This window comes from Sarcophilus harrisii, chromosome 3, assembly GCF_902635505.1.
Source record: "Sarcophilus harrisii chromosome 3, mSarHar1.11, whole genome shotgun sequence".
NCBI lineage: Eukaryota > Metazoa > Chordata > Mammalia > Dasyuromorphia > Dasyuridae > Sarcophilus > Sarcophilus harrisii.
Window position 1 is genome coordinate 248,237,939 of NC_045428.1, and position 17,811 is coordinate 248,255,749.

Sequence of the window (17,811 nt, forward strand, 5' to 3'; positions counted from 1 at the left end):
GTTGAATTTTCCATTAAAAAAAAATTAGTTGGCAACTTCAGTGGAAAGGGAAGTGTGTATACTGGTGACATTTGTTAAGTGTCAGTTATTTTTCTAAATTAAAGCATGGTACGGATTTTTAAATGAGATTTAATTCAATGTACACTAAGACATTTACTCTCAAGCTTCCTACTACAAAGAAATACTGTTACTAAAAAAACTAGTTAATTGTTTCCTTACTATTACATTCCTCCAACCTTTCAGTTGTAGCCATTGGTACTACACATGACCACCATTTCTTGGGTATTCATCAGTTTGTCTGGTTTTTGCCAGGGTTTAACATTGGATCTTCTTTTAATCACCTAAGCATGCTAGGTATGATCAACTTCCTGAATATACATATCACCTGCATTTTCTGTATTTTTACACTTTTGGTTCTTTTAGATATAATGGCCCTTCCTCTAGGATCTAATTCAACATGACTTTGAGCATTAACTGACTTCTTGAAAAATATTTTTCACTTTGTTCTTTGTTTTCAGAAGGTAATCTCATTTCCTCTTGTGACTGTACCTTCCCCAGCTTTCTTTTCAGGGAGGTCTCAAACTTAATCATTTTACATTCCTTATTTCATCTTTTCTTCATCACTGGCTCCTCTCTTCTATCTAACCTCCCAATCCTTTCAACCATTGATTTTTAAAAACTGAGTCACATTATAATACCATTCAAAGCTGTGCAACAGAGGTCTTCCTGGTGTAAATATGACTACACTCACCCCTAAATTTTACTTATCCCTGAGGTTTTTTTACCCCTCTCCCCAATCGGTATCTAGTCTCTTATTGGCTCCAGCCTCCACCACTTGTGTTCCCCCAATCATAAGTTCCTCATACTCCAGTTCCATTAATTCATTCAAATTAAATTTGCTTTTACAAAGAAATGCTTGATTTAAAGGAATAACATGAATACATATACGAACATCCCTACCCAACACATAAGGTATAATACTTCCCTGTATCATCTTAGTCTCTGTAGAGAGGAGGAGGCTTAGACTCTTAGCTTAATTCAATTTCTGTGTAGCTTGGTCCTACCAAGTTCCAAGTCCAATGCAACTAAACTCACCTTGGGTATGAGCATGAGACACTCTGGCTTTGTAAGACTTTCCTGTTGGGACTAGCAAGGACATCCAGCCTAGACTTTTATTTTTAAGGTTACTATAGCTCAAATTCTCAGATCTAGAGTCTTCTGTTTACATCAAAACTAGGAAGGACAAACAGACCTAAATTCCACACCTGATCCTTAAAACCAAAGAACCTAAAATAGGAGGGGGGAACATGAAATGAACCCTTTCTCCCATGCAGCTCAGATCATGACATCATTTCTATGGGTGAATTATACTTTCATGTCCTCTGAATACTGCCAAGTAGTATTCAAAGAAAGCCTATCCCTATTTGATGGGATTAAAGGTGCAGATTGTTCCAGCTATGCAGCCAGTGGATGGAGCCCAAGTGGTAGGTGAGTTCAGAATGTTTTCTCCCAGAAGCAGATTCCTGGAGAATCCCACACAAGTGCTTCTATCTTATAGGATTCATTATTCACTTTTATATTGAAAGAACTCACCAATCTTAGTTTAATGAAGATAAATCCCCAGAGCTTACTAAGAATATTTATCAGAATAGCCTTTGCCAAAGGGTAGAATTGTAGAAACTATCTCTTTTCCATTTAGTATAAAGTGTCTTTGCTCTCTTAGGGGAAGGGAAGCATTTAGTGTGGCAGCAATTCCTGGGACAACCAGCTCTGCCTTTCCTCTCCAATGTTACTAATCCTTCTTAAGTTTTATTAATGCTTCAACTGGTTTTCTGGTTGATCTCTTGCAAGTGTGACCACAGAATTCATTGAAAGAATATATAAGAATGCATGTGTTTATCCCCAACTTTCGAAAGACTTGATGAGAGATACTGATGACAAACATTAGGCCAATTGATAGTAAATAATTGTTCATATGTAGTTCTAGTTTCTGAGACGGTGAAGAGGTAAAATGAATTTTGTTAATTGAGCTAGGAATAAGGAAGACCTGTGGACTTTCCATTTTGAGAAACAGATCAGAGAATTCTAACAGATGCCTGAATGACCTTTTTGTGTATGGAGTGGAAGACTAATGAGAAATATGAAGGAGTATTAACTAGTGTGAAACTTAGGTCTAGGCAATACCACTTCTGTAATACAGAAGCAGTGGTTTGGAAGTAGGAAACAAGGCAGAATTCTATTAGATGGCACCTACAAAGCCTAAAAAACAGTAACAGTACAGTAGAGAAAGGGAGAAGGTAGCAATAAAAAGTAGAAATTTATCGATTTCTTCAAGATTAGTACAGAAGCAGAATGATGATCTTCCCAGCTTTACTGAGCATGAATATAAGGTAGAGTCCAGAGGCCTTGGAGGCCAGGACCAAGCAACAAGAAGTAGAATAACAAAGGTTCTCTTAGGCAGTCAGTTAAGATTTATTAAGCATCCAACATATGCTAGACACTGGAAATATAAGGAAAAGCACGAAAAAAATTACTTTCTTCTCTCAAGATAGTACAGTCTGATGGGGGAGACAATATGCAAACAACCATGTACAAAGAAGATATATAAAAATAAATCAATTGAAGGAAGGCATTGGTATTAAAAGGGAACAGGAAAAAAAACTTCCTATGAAAGGTGAAATTTTAGCTGAGATTTGATGGAAGTTGAAGAAACCAGGAGATAGAGAAAGGGAAGGAGAGAATTCCAAGTACAGAGGACAACCAAGAAAGTTATATAGAATCTATAGACATGGAGAACATTGTGAGAACAGCAACAAAGATATTAATGTCACTGGATTGCAGTTGGATGGGATTGGGAATGGAAATAAGGTATAAGAAGACAAGAAAAGTAGAAGGGTTATGGAGGTTATGGAAGGTTTTTGAATACAAAAGAGAGGGTTTTTATACTTGATCTTAAAGATGATAGTCACTGGAGTTTATTGAATGGTAGGGGTGTGTGTGTGTGTGTGTGTGTGCGTGTGTGACAGAAAGAGACAGAAAGATGGATCAAGAAGAGAAAAGAAAGGGAGAGAGAGAGAGAGAGAGAGAGAGAGAGAGAGAGAGAGAGAGAGAGAAGGAGAAAGGGAGGGAGGGAGAGAGAGGGGTGTATTTCAGGAAGATTAATTTGAGGTCAATCAGCAGGTTATTGCAGCACTATAGACATGAGATGGTGATCAGGCTTGTGATAGAATCAGAGAGAAGGGCATATATGTGAGAAATATTATAAAAGTACAATCAACAAACCTTGGCAGTATATTAGATATGAGAGAGGGTGAGTTAATATGACATCTAGTTTGTAAACCTGGTTTCTCTCTCTCTCTCTCTCTCTCTCTCTCTCTCTCTCTCTCTCTCTCCCCCAATAGTATTTTATCCCAATTACTTATAAAGGTAGTTTGAGTTGTAATTTTTTTCTCCTTTCCATCCAGTGCAATCTTTATCAACAGGGAACCATAAATAGAATAATCAAGTATATATTTGGAATAGAATAGCAAAATAAATAACAGGAGTCAAGTAATGGAATCCCTCAGTTTTCTTCTCTAGTTCCCCTTCCTCCCATGTACAAAGGAATAGAATATGCTTGTGATTTCTTGGGTCTCTCTGTTCTCCATCTGCCAATACTTTTAAGAGGCCTGCTTTTCAGGCATTTTCTGTATTTAGTGCTATCATCTATACAAATGCTACCTTCTGCTCTTGGCCTCTGTTTGTAAAAGCACTAACCTCCCAACCTTTGCCTTCTTCTAGATGCCTCTCATCTTTATTCCTACCAGAGTAGATGTAGTTTTTGCTAAATTTATTTCTAATTTTCCCAGCATTTTTTGTCAAATAATGACTATTTCCAAATTTTAGATTTTGGAGTTTATCAGACATTAGATTCTCCATGGTTACCATGATGTATTATATACTGAATCTACTCCATTGATTTACTACTCTTATTTCTTAACCATTACCAGATTTTTTTTATGATTATTGCTTTGTAATATAGTTTGAAATCTGGTACAGCTAGATAGTCTTTCTTAACATTTTTCCCCATTGATTCCCTTGATATTCTTGACCTTTGTTCTTCCATATGAATTATTTTTTCTAGCTCTAATTTTTCTTTGGTAGTTTGATTGGTATGACACTTAATAAGTAAATTAATTTAGGTATTTTTATTATATTGGCTTGGCCTACCCATGAGGAGTTAATATTTTTCTAATTGGTTATGTCTATTTCTTTTGTTTATTTGTTTGAAATATATTTTGTAATTGTGTTTATTAGTTCCTGAGTTTGTCTTGGTAGGTAGACTCTCAGGTATTTTATATTGTCTTCATTTATTTAAAATGGAATTTTTCTTTCTATCTCTTTCTGCTGGACTTTGTTGGTAATACATAAAAATGCTGTTGTTGCTTTATATTGGTTTATTTTATACCCTGCAACTTTAGTAAAGTTTTTATACCCATTTGCTTTTTAAGATTATGGCACTTGACAGACCATGCTTCAAGTCCTTCATTCTTATTTTGTGAAGGAACCTTAAGAAAGATCATTTTAAAAAGTCATGATATGACTCAACCTAAACTTTTATTTCTTTTGTTATTATACCTATTGGTCTTGTCCCCACTTATCTAATTGTTCAGAACCATCACCGGATTCTGATATAGAATCACAAGCAAAGCCCTTTGGAATTTCACCAAGTTTATCAAAATTTATATCTCTGACAGTAGCTATAACAAAATATTTCTAATTTTTTCTTTTGAAAGAACATTGTCATATTGTTTATAAATTGTCATATTTGTACATCTATATCTATATATGTATATTCTTTTTCCATGGCAATTGTCAGGATTATTGACTACTGTCAGATGTATCTTAGAAACTTCCAGAGCTTTTTAAGTTTAATTTGATATGACACTAAAGGAGTAAAGATATTCCCTAAATGACTGAAATTTTAAAATTCTGTCCTATATTTTTAGGTGACATTTACCATCTTCCACTCTGTGGTTAATGTGGCTTTTTTTCTATGATTCTTAAATCTGAGGCCATATATCATTTCTTGTGATACAGAATGATCAATATGGGAATGTATAAAATGTGCTTGTCTATAGTTTTCTGTAAGCAGTTTTATCAAAGATGCACAACACTTGAATCTATATTGAGAGAGGTGTTCTCATTAACATTTCTGCTGGGAATTTTGATGGAGTTACATTAATAGAAACATATAGGACTTCTATAATATCCAGGAGAATCCTGAATCTTACTGTGACCATGGGAAGTGGTGTTAGATTATTTAATCTGATAGCAGTTTACTGACAATTGATAGAAATTCATGAAGAAACAATAAATGCACAAGTGTAGTAGATAGTCATACTTATGGAATTTCTTTCCAAGTATTCATGCAAAAATGAAGTTTCTTACAAAATATCTTTTATATATGGTGTGCTTCAGTTCTTCGAAGGAAGGAAGGAAGGAAGGAAGGAAGGAAGGAAGGAAGGAAGGAAGGAAGGAAGGAAAAAGGGGGACGGGAGAGAGGGTAGAAAAGAAAAGAAGAGAAATGAAGACAGAAAAGTAAGGTAGAAAGAAAGACAATAGGAGACAGAAAAGAAAGAAAGAAAGGAAAAAGGGAAAAAAGGAAAGAAAAATGAAAGAAAGGAAAAAGAAATGTGCTGGCATTTTGGCTACAAATGTTTCCATAAACAGAACACATCTATTAAATGACTTTGTATGTGTTAGCATGATTTCTGTGCCAAAATCCAGTGAATAAACAGTGGTTAGAAGCAAGTGAAGGCAAAATCCCAGAAACTTCAATTAACCAGATGATGAATAAAAGGATTTCAAGGTGTTCTATTTCCCTCCTACTGGTTTAATCGACCACCACTTTCTTTTAATTACTTTTTCAATATGACTTCATTTTGTTATATTTCTCTTTAATATTGATAACTTTTATTATTTCCTCAATGATTCTTTCTGTGTTCTGTTTTCTAAAACAATAAAGAAAAGGCTTTAGGTTGTGAGTTAACTTGTTTTTTCATGGTTTGCTTTTTATAAGGTTTCTTTTAAAAGGTTTTCCCCAGTGAATTTTTTTTAATAGAAAACCCAACAGCCCTCTTGCTGAAGGTGTGGATCATGATACTCTGGAGGGAGTTGCTAGGAAGCTCTGAGAAGGTTGCATAGGCTACAGCTGTCTTGCTTGAAACAACTAAAAAAGAATATCAGCACCTTTTGGGGCTGAGAAATCTGTAGAATTTAGTCAGTCAAATAAATAATAAGTATTTATTAAGTATCATTATTAAATGCCCACTATGTGCTAAGCACTGAAGATGTAAAAAAAGGCAAAAGACAATTCCTTCTTTTAAGAAGCTCACAATCTAATGCAACAAATAAACAAGCTATACACAATATAAATAAGAAATAATTGAGAGGGAAGACACTAGAATTATTGAAAAGTATTATACCAAAATTAAGAGAGCAGGAAAAAACGTCCTATAGAAGACAGGATTTTATTTTGGTCTAAAAAGAAATCAGGGAAGGGAGTAGGTAGTGATGAGAAGGGAGAGCATTCTAAGCTTGGGAGAGAAAATGTCTATGGCCAAGAGATGAAGTGCCCAGTTCATTGACCAGCCCACATCTTTGGTTCAAAGAGTATTTAGCAGGAAGTAAAATGTAAGAACTTTGGAAATGCAGGAGGAGGTTGGGTTATTAAGAGCCTTGAACTCCAAATAGGTGATTTTGTATTTGATCTGGAGGTGATAGGAAGCCATTGGAGTTTCCTGAGTGGGGTAGTAGATGTTGGTGATGTGATCGTTCTTGTGCTTTAGGAAAATCACTTGTTGGCTGAATGGAGGATGGATTTCAGAGAGGAGAGACTTGAAGCCATCAGATCCATCATCAGACTATTGCTATAACCAAGGCATGAGGGCTTGTACCAGAGTAGAGTGGAAAAGTATCATTTTTTCCCCCCCAAGGACTTCTGGTTAAGATAGCAACTTGAAAGGTTATAGAAAACCAATTCTATCCTTTAAACCCCAATAAATATATAAAAATTTCATATGAAAAAAACTGAAAAGAAACAAAAGTAAGCTTCTTTATTACTCCAGACATACAAGGAAAAACTGTTTGAGAAGGGAAAATGTATCATGCTAAGGAACTCAGTGTAAGCTCAGGAAATATGGAAGTTAATAGAAATGAGGAGAGAAATTGAGTTGAGGAAACCAGTGAAAATATCTTACTAAATAGTTCTGAAGCTAGTTGGCTCTTTGAATTGGGGTGGAAAGGGAGGGGGATGGCACAAGTCAACAGGAGCTCCAATTATCCCTGTGATCTTGAAGCCAAATCCTGGGCCTGGCCTGGCAAACTAGAAATGGGAAATGGAACCAGCTCTCTTGTTTTGCTGTGGAAGGACATAGGATCTGACTATGCACTCCTCAGAGAAATGAGAGCTATAGTAGAGTCAATTCAACACCTAGGGTCAGCATGGGAGCAGAGGAATGATGAGGGATTTTGTAGAATGATTTTCAATATCCCCTGGGGATCTGACAAGATTACAGCAGTAGACACAAACTCTCATTTGGGGATCATGCAAGAAAAAAAAAAAAAAACAACAACTGGCCAAAGCAAGAATCAACAGAAGACCATTGGAACCCTGACACAGAAATCAGGAATTGAGATAGAAAAAGGAGTCTTAATCCCATCTAGCCCACCCAGTTTGTAGTGGCAGTAGCATCCAGAACTAAACAAAGCTCCCCTAAAAGTCCCAAAAAGAACTGTTCTCAAAGCACAATAGAAGATTTGATGCTAAAAATATGAGTAAATAGAAGAAAGTAACAAAGATAATAAAGAAATATTATATATTAAGACATACCCAACAAAGCTACATTATGCTTAAATACATCATAATTAAAGAAATACTATTAGTATTTGAGTATTTTATTTTTTCCAATTACATGTAAAGTTTTTTTTAACATTTAACATTTTTCCACATTCTCTTCTTTCATCTTTTTCCTCCCCACTTTCTATACAAGTCAGACAATTTGATACAAGACAGTCCTATAAAACATATTTCCATATTAGTCATGTTGTGAAAAAAACACAGATTTAAAAAATCCAAGAAAAAGAAAGTTTAAAAAATATGCTTTGATTTGTGTTCAGACTCAGTTTTTTGTGTGGGGATGGATGGAATTTTTCATAAGTCTTTAGAATCATTTTACATCATTGAATTGCTGAAAATAGCAAAATATACATTTGATTATCATACAATATTGTTATTTATGCACAATATTTTTCTAGTTCTGCTCACTTCTTTCTTCACATGTTTATGTAAATCTTTCCAGATTTTTCTGGAAGAACTCTACTTATCATTTCTTATAGCACAATAATATTCCACCGCAATCATATATCATAACTTGTTCAGCCATTCTCCAACTGATAAGTATCCCCTCAAATTCCACTTTTTTTTTTGCTAGAACAAAAAAAATTGTTATAAATAATTCTGTACTTCTTTTTTGTAGCTTCTTTTCTTCTTTTGGTATCTTTGGGATACAGACAAAATGGGAGTATTTCTGGGTGAAAGGATTATGTTTTATATGTTAAATGTTTTTATATGTTTTATAGTTCTTTGTTGATGGTTCCAAATTGCTCTCCAGAATGGTTGGATCAATTTGCAATTCCACCAACATTGCATTAATAATCCAACTTTCTCCCATTTTCTCCAATATTTGTTAATTTTTTTGGCATATTAATCAATCTGACAGATATAAAGTAGTACTAAAGAGTTTTTTTAAATAATTTTCATTTCTCTAATCAATAGTGACTTAGAGTTTTTTTCCTCATGATTACAGAGAGATTTGTTTTCATCTGAAAACTAGCTATCCATTTTCTTTGACCATTTCCTAATTGGGAAATGACATTTCCTTATCCCCATGATACCTAGTATACCAAACAAATAATTTAATGAAAGAATAAACTGGTGTCCTTCAGTTTTTTAGTCTAGAAGTCAAATCTTTTTTGTTTGTTTGATTAAATAATTTTCTTCTCTCTAATTCTGTTTCTCATACTTCCAACATGTGAATTTCACAGCTGGAGTAAGTAAAAGAGCTGGGGTATGGCAATACAAGTCCAGCATGCATCCAGAGGAGGATAATATCCTTCTCTTGGTTACTTGCTACAACATAGTTGTTGTTTTTTTTCCCTGAAAGAGCCTTCTCCCATTTCCTCTCCTACTTATCTGAATAATCCTTCCCAGTTTTCTTTGCACGATCATTATCTATGTTATGGCCCCATATGTGAGCTCTCTCCTTGTTTTCTTCCCTTTTTGCAATCATTTTCTTGTCATTTTCATCATTTTATATGGTTTCAATTATGATTTCTTAGAAGATGACTTCCAAATACAGGAATGCAACTCTACTCTCTCTCCTGAGTGCCAGCTCCATGTCTTCATTGCTTGATGGTCATTCCCATGCCATTGTCCCTTAGCAATCTCAAACTCATCATGTCAAAAACAGAATTTATCTGTTCCTTAAATTCCACCCCTTCTCCCAACTTTCCAGGCTCTATATAATTTTTCTAGTTGCTCAAGTTTTCCAACCTTAGACATATTCTCTATTCTTCATTTTTACCCAGTCCCCATATCCAAATAGATGTCCAGCTTTATTGGTTATACTGGCATGGCATTTCCCTCACTCATCCCCATCTTGCTACTTGAATGAATACCAGCCTGGTTCAGAACTTCATCCACACTCACCTGAAATATTACAATAGCCTCCTATACATCCTCCCTAACTCCTAGAGTCTTCCTCCATGCACTCCACATAATGATCACAGGCCATTTAAACTGATAACCTGTTTTTTTAGAGCACAAAGCCCAGGGAAGGCAAAGTGAAAAGTTTGAAGTCCCACATCAGTTATCAAAGGCAAGATGTGAACCCACATTCCCTGGCTCAAGAATATGGTATTTCATGTAACTCCACACAAACTCTTCTGTTTAATATTTAAAACCTCTCACAAGTGAGCTCCAGCCAATATATCCAGGGCAGCTAGATAGCACAATGAATAGAATGCAGGGCCTAGAGTTAAGAAGGCTCATCTTCCTGAGTTCAAATTTTTTCAGACATTTACTAATTGTGTGATCTTGAGCAAGTCACTTAACCCTATTTGTCTCAGGGTTTATAAAATGGAGATCTGGAGAAAGAAATGACAACATATCTCCAACTTCCAAATGGAGTTGCAAAGAGTCAAACATAATTGAAACAAGTGAACTACTATTATATTTCTGGGTTCATTATGTACACTCTGTATTTCAACCGAATTGGTCTATTTGATCTTTCCTTTTTGCATTGGCCATCCCCAATCCCTGGAATACATTCTCTCTTCTCTGTCCTATCTGTAGAACCCCTAGGGTCTTTCATGGCTCAGCTTTATTTTATTCTTATAATTTCCAACTCCTAAAACAGTGCTCAACACTTAGTAGGCTTTTGACAAATTTCTGGTGAATTGAATTAAGTCATAAATTACCATCTTTTAGATAAAATGTAACAGTGACATAGAGGCTGAATGCAAAAAATTGAAAATCATTCAGTCCACAAATATTCATTAAGGGCATTCTTTTGTGCTGGAGATACAAAGAAAGACTTACAGTATCTATTTTCAAGGGATTCATAGTCTAATGGAGGAAATAGCTTGCAAATAACCATATCCAGACAAGACCTATAAGAATAAATGGAAAATCAAGTAGAATTATTTATGTTGCATTTGTATGCATAGTGGATTCCATTTGATCACCCTCAATATGTTTGTGAAAATATTAGTGTTGTTATCTCTAGAGTTCTTTAATTTGTTTCTTAAACTGTGGAAAAATGAGGTCGAAAAAGTAGTCTTTCTTTGTTGTTTTTTGAACATGAAATTGGAAATGCTTTGAGGAATTATTTAGAGGAAAACACTGAATTAAAAGTTTTGTAGGTTTTAAAGAATGTTTGTTATATATATTTATGTATACATATATATATATATATGTATATATATATATACACACATACATGTTTCCATAAAATGAAATACTTTTAGATAAGATTAGATTTCTTTGGCTAGTGTATAACTTTATTTAAACAATATATTTTTATTTATAATAAATATTTTATAGTTTAACAAATATATTTATATAAATATATTTATGTATTTTATACATTTAGGAAATATATTCTATTTATATAAATATATGTATGTATTTATACATTTAAGGAAATATATTCTATTTACATAAATATATTTATATATTTTATACATTTAAACAAATATATGAATATATTTATATCTTTAAGCAATATATTTTAAAGATAAAATTAACAATGACATTTAGTTCAGTTCTGATTATGGAATTAATTTGTGTATCAAATTTGTATTTTTAGGTTTGAAGACAGCCAGGAACGAATCAACTATCAGCAATTTTTCAGCGCCATAAACTGGAGAGTCAATATGGTTCCTCCTTTCCAGGATATGCCCTATTCAAAAGTAAAAATTAATGCCTATTTCTAAAGTTATCTTTAATATCTCTAATCTTCTAAGATTTTTAAAAAAATTTGTCTTTGGTAGCCTTAATCTTATAAATGTTGTCATGAAACAAACAGCTGTAAGCATTCCTTCTGAAGGATTCTGGTAATATAAGAAACTGCAAGATTGAAGTTCAAATGATAATATTATATTGGCTTTATCCCCAAGCACATATGAAACTATGTTCATAGTTTCCTGCAATACAGTGCATGGATACATATTTCAAGCCTGAGACATATGATTTTTAAGAAAATATATAATATAAAATTGTTTAGTTAGAGAAAACAAAGGATGTGGGACTAGACAATTCTTTGGAAATTTTGGGATTTGTCTGAATTCATCTGAGAATTTCAATGAACCATTAAGATTTCAATGTACTATGTATTTTAGACTATTGCATTTAAATATTTTTTAATTTTCTAAAAATCAGAATTTCTTTATAATAGTACTAAAGTAGAAGAAACATATACAAAACTCTAGAAAATAGAATTTTATTCTATTTTTACGCACATGCACAAAATATTACAATTGAAAAGAATACAAGTTCAGAATATAAATATTTGAAACTTTGTATAAAAAAGGATGATGGACATTTATGAGCAATGTCATCTTATGGAGCAGAAAGAAAAAAGGGCATATAACTATTTAAAAAAGAAAGCTCGGTAAAGTTCAACTAATAAAATTCATACTGAGAGCATTCAAGGATGAAAATGGAAAATAGACAACAAACAGAAGAAAAATAGAAAACATTTGCAAAAAACATTTGAGCAAATTATTTTTTTCATCAAAAATAGAGGAACCATCATATATGGATTGTAATTTTAAGATGCTTTTAGAGGAGAGAGAGAGAGAGAGCAAGAGAGAGAGAGAGAGAGACAGAGAGACAGAGACACACACACACAGAGTCACTAAAGAGGAAAAAAAAAGAAATACTACTTTCTCTTATTTCTCCTCCAACTTGTCTGATCTTTCTCACTATCCTTTGCTTCATCTTTATCCAGGTCATACATGCTATCCATGGCACTCTGTTGACAGAGTTCTCTCCTGGGCTTTCTTCTCTTCCCTTTCTATATACTATTTTACTTTGTGATCTCATCAGCTCTCAAGATATTTCATACTGGGCATCCTATGTACATCTTAAACTCAGCATGCCCAAAATGGAACTAATCTTCTTTGTCCCCAAACCCTCATTCCTTCTGAATTTTCCTATTACTATAAAGTACACTATTGTCCCTCCAGTCACTCAGGTTTGCACCCTAACTGTCATATTTGGTTTTTCACTCTCTTCCCCTACCATATAACCAATGTGTTGTCAGGCTTGTCAATTTTATCTTTAGAATATCTCTTCTGTACATCCCCTTCTCTTCTCTTACTCAGAAGGAACATTTCACCCTACATCCGAACTATTGTAATAGCTATAGGGCTTCTACCTCAAGCCTCTCCCCTATTCAGTCCACCTTCCACTCAGCTGTCTCCCTAAAGTGCAGGTTTGTTGATGTCACACACTCTTCTGCCCTGTTTTCGGTAAACTCCATTGGCTTCTATTTATCTCCAGCATCAAATTTAAATTCCTCAATTTAGTGTCCAAAGCCCTTCATTACCTGCCATTTTCCTGCCTTCTTACACTTTATAACACCCCTATTTTTCTACTTTGTGATCTTTCTCTCTTCTTTTTAGTTTTTTTTTAATATCTTATTTTTTCCCAATCATATGTAAAAACAATTTAAAGTATTTCCTTTCCCCCAGTGCATCCCTTTTTCTCCTTAATTTTATTTTATTTTTTGGATATCATCTCATTATAGTCAACTCAAACCTGTGCTTTGCCCTCTATGTATATTCCTAACTGCTATGTATATTCCTAACTTCTAATTCATATAAAATTGTTTAACCTTATTGAATAGCCTATTATTTCTTTTTTCTATTTACCTACTTATACTTGAGTCTTGTGTTAAATATTATAATTTTCTATTTAGTTCTGATCTTTTCATTAGGAATACTGGAAAATATTTCATTAAATATCCATTTCCCTTAAATTATCTGATAGACTTGTAGATTATTCAATAGATAATGAAGGAGGCCATACTAGGAGAAGGATATTCAGTGAAGTTAGACATTTATTCAGTTGTGTTATTTAGTTATTCAAAGTTGTGCATCTTTCTTCACCAGTCAAGATTCAGAAAGTTTTCTGAGTTTTGGGTAGTTACTTTGTATGTGGGTGACTAGGAAATGATGTCAATAGTTAAGCCTATTTGTCCCCTCAGGCAATCTACTTATAATATATAATAATGAATGATTTTAACATCTCTTAAGGAAAAATTAGACTAATGTGCACAGTAGAATAGATGAGGATAATATACCTAACATAATTATGATCTGCTTCATTGTAGGGAACTAAAATTAATGAATACCAAGTATTTGAGATGATAGCAAGGATTATGATTGTTTTTTATTGCATTGATATCTCCACTAAATTATTTGCCCATAACTCTGAAATATTCACAGAAAAGGTTTAAAAAAGTTATCCTGATATTTTTAAAACAATACCAGAGAATCACTTAGATATCATAGGTAAAGAACTTAGTAAAACTTAATGCAGTATATATATGCTAATTGTTAATTATTATTATATGTTTTAGTTGTTATCTATAATTTTGTAGATATCTCGATGATTAAATATTTTACTTTTCATTCAAATGTTTTGGCATCATAACACAACCTGTGTAGTACATAAATAAATAAGTTAGATCTTATATGATTACCGGCTATAGGCATTGAATATAACTATTTTTGAGAAGGAAGCAGATTAAGTAAATTTATCCAGCTATAGGCTACTAGACAGACTTTCCAGTGGCAGCCAACTATTACTGTTCCTTTTTGTACTCTATAAAAAAGAAACACAGTTAATCCTTCGGACAAATCTATCCTCCTTGTCAGGCCATAATACCATATAATTGAATCCTCTTGCTTTAAGAATAAACAACTGGCTGAATGGGCTGAAACTTTGCTCTAGGCTAGTTGGCTGATCCCTGGAGGTGTTAAGGCCTAAAATCTTTCTTGATATTAGCCAAGTGTTCTTCTATTTAAAAAATAATTCATTTAGGATGGAGTCAGGGAGGCTTTATTTTGAATGTTGGTGGGATTTATTTGACCAGTAGCAGTCTCTTCTAAACCCAGAATTCCATACTCACAAAATATTTCATTTAATTTTATTAGGAATATTAAAAGCATCTTGCTCTACTAAAAACATCAATAACAGCAATACTATCCCTTAACAAGTCAGTCATCCTTATGTTTCATTATGTTTAATTCATTTTGTTGTTTCAGCATGGTAAAGAGGAAGGGCACTGTACTGGCACAGTGATAAATCATCCTGAATTCTAGTCTTCCCTCCACACTTAGTAGCTGCATGGCCTCATGCAAGTCACATAACTTATCTGACCTCTAGTTGCATATAAGGAATGTATTACATATATTAAACAGTAATAAGACATTAGTGGTCTTAAGTCAGGGGAATTAAGGACATCTAATAATGCTGCCTTTTGAAACTTCCTTTTCAGTTCTAAGATTTTTTTATTTTATTTCTGAAAAGTGAGTCTTAGCAGACACATTGAACTATGTTCAATGGATTATACTTGAGATGACATAACTAATAGGAATAGAATATCATGCAGTGGCTGTGTTCAAGATATGAATGAAATATTTTCTCAGAAAGTGATATTAGACTGTTATTCATGAGGAATAGTAGAGCTTTGTCCAGAGAGTGTCCCAACAAACGTAACTTTGAGATGATCACTTCTAAGTGAAGATGCCTATTGTGATGAATTCATTTTTAAGCTACTTATAAAAGGAAGTCAAATGTGAAATGAAAGGACTGAATTAAATAATAATGAGAATTTAGCCAAAACAAAAAGACCCTCTCATAAGTCCTAGAAAGAAAAAAATACTTTCAGTTTGGGGTGAGAAAAATAATTCTCAGAAGGGAAAATGATTTTTTATGGAATATTGAGTATATTTACTGAATATAAGCATAATTATATAGCACTCATATCAATGAGGCAGTAGAATTACAGAGGCTGGGCAATAACTAGTTCAATTTTTATAAATATGGATCCAAACAAAGATGCTTCTGCTCAGAACTTTCCTAACCAACTTTTTTGTATTTCATCATTTGATCTCAGAGTTTCACCTGGTTTACCATAGCTGGACTTCTACCAGCAGGTCTCCCTCCTCAGGGAGAAGAGCGTCTGATTCATCTCTCTTTTCCAGATGACTTGAATTATTCTTTTCTATAGTTACCTGAAAACTGGAAAGTGAAACAAATAAAGCTTTCCTGAGGAAATACTGGGAATTTCTGTTCACATGGAGTATTAGAAACTTAAAGTTGAAAGCCCATGAAATTAGCCCATGCATGAATCTCTCCACATACTTGATGACATATGTTCTTTAGCTTTTACATGACATACTTAGATTATATAACTAAGAGACTAATTTCTCCTTGAGGCAGCCAGGTGGCATGAAATAGTCAGGAAGATTCATCTTCCTGAGTTCAAATCTGGCCCCACTCTCTCACTAGCTGTGTGACTGTATTCAACACTGTCTGCCTCAGTTTCTTTATCTGTAAAATAAACCAGAGAAGGAATGGCAAACTACTCCAGTATCTCATGCTAAAAAAATGGGTCATGAAGTCATACATGACTGAAAAATGACTGAACAACAAAGTTTCTCCTACTTTTCTTGGCCTTATGTCTAGTTAAATTTTTAATACTATAGATCATCTTTGGTTTTATTTTATATTATGCTTTGGCTTCTTAAGGGCAGAAACTTTTATTTATCTACCTATCTATCTATCTATCTATTTCTCTATAGGGGTCATCTTTGTATTTCTATCATCTGATATATAGTTGATGCTTAATTAGTTACTGATTTCTTATCTATCATAGCATAGCCCAATAGTAGCTTAGTTAGTAATTACAGATGTGAATTATATTTCCCTGCTTTGTGTGATTATCTCTGGTTGGTTCCAAATATATTGAACTTACTTTCTTATGTTTTGGAGATGTCACTTCTATTTTGTAGTGATTATTCATAGATGGTAGCTATACAACTAATAAAAATAGGTCCCTTTGGTTTATAAGCCTGATTGATTAATCTCCAAATTAAAATTAAACACACACACACACACACACACACACACACACACCCCAAACAGGGACTGGAAACTTTTCAATTTTTCCAAGACTGGCATCTTATCTTTTGACATTTCAGAGGCCAGTTCCAAGCACAACTGGAAGAAGTAGTCTTTTAATTGCTGCAACATAAAATAGCATATGTTAATGTGTGATCTCATTCCTGTCATTGTTCTCTGACATGTGGGTTTTAAGCAAGGAAAGCAGAAAGATATTTGTGATGTCTTGGGGTGTGCCTTTCAGGAATATGTCTTATCATTTGCTTCTTTTCTGCTTTGTATATTCCTGATTTTAGAGACTCTATGTAAAAAGTTAATTAATTGCCTCTTGGACTATCAGAAAAAAAGAATAATTTCATTCTAGCTTAGAATTCTAGCAAGTTGTTTCTGCATACAGCAGACACACATGATGAATTAATGTTGCTTTTAGATAATACAATTCTTTCAAACCATAGTCTTTACATTTTGGAAAAGGGTAGATAGATTTGGTAGAGTGGTATTAAGGGACCAAAAGATTTTACTCTCACAGATTTCGAAGGTTTTTTTTTCTTTCACTCTTCAATATCTCACATAGCTTGAGTCTTTCACTTGTCATTCTCCTATGTCCTCCACCTTCAGTTTCCTTATCCACTACCTCCTTTCCTTGTTGGCCTTTAAATATGCCCAGGTCTTCCCAGTTCTTAAAAAAAAACTTTCACTTTATCCTTTGTCTCTTCAAACTATATTCCTATACCTCTTCTCTATGTCACATTTAAATGCTTAGAAGGTATTGTTTATATTAATTGCTTCTATTTCTTCACTTGCAGATCAATCTTTTATCAACTTGCTTTTGACCTCACCACTCAGTTGACACTGCTCTTTTTAAGATCACCAGCAGTCCCTTAACTGATCACTCCCCATACTTTTTATCAGATCCCATTCCACTTGACCTATAGCTTTCAAATCGATTTACCTCCCTCATATTAATCAGCCCATCCCGCTACTTCTGCCATGTTTGATGTTTCTCTATTTCCATTGCTGGTGTATTCAAATTGTATTTTGTTCTGTTCCCCTTGACCACTACCCCCTTTCTT

The 17,811-nt window shown here is 33.7% G+C and overlaps 1 protein-coding gene across 1 annotated transcript in view; it reads left to right on the forward strand.

The window, feature by feature from the left end:
- The window catches only part of EFHC2 (EF-hand domain containing 2), a 217,312-nt gene that overhangs the window by 189,255 nt on the left and 10,246 nt on the right, over positions 1-17,811 (forward strand). The window contains exon 14 of the mRNA XM_031959378.1: positions 11,412-11,514. Coding sequence (XP_031815238.1) covers positions 11,412-11,514 — 103 coding nt within the window. The remainder of the gene's footprint in view (positions 1-11,411; positions 11,515-17,811) is intronic.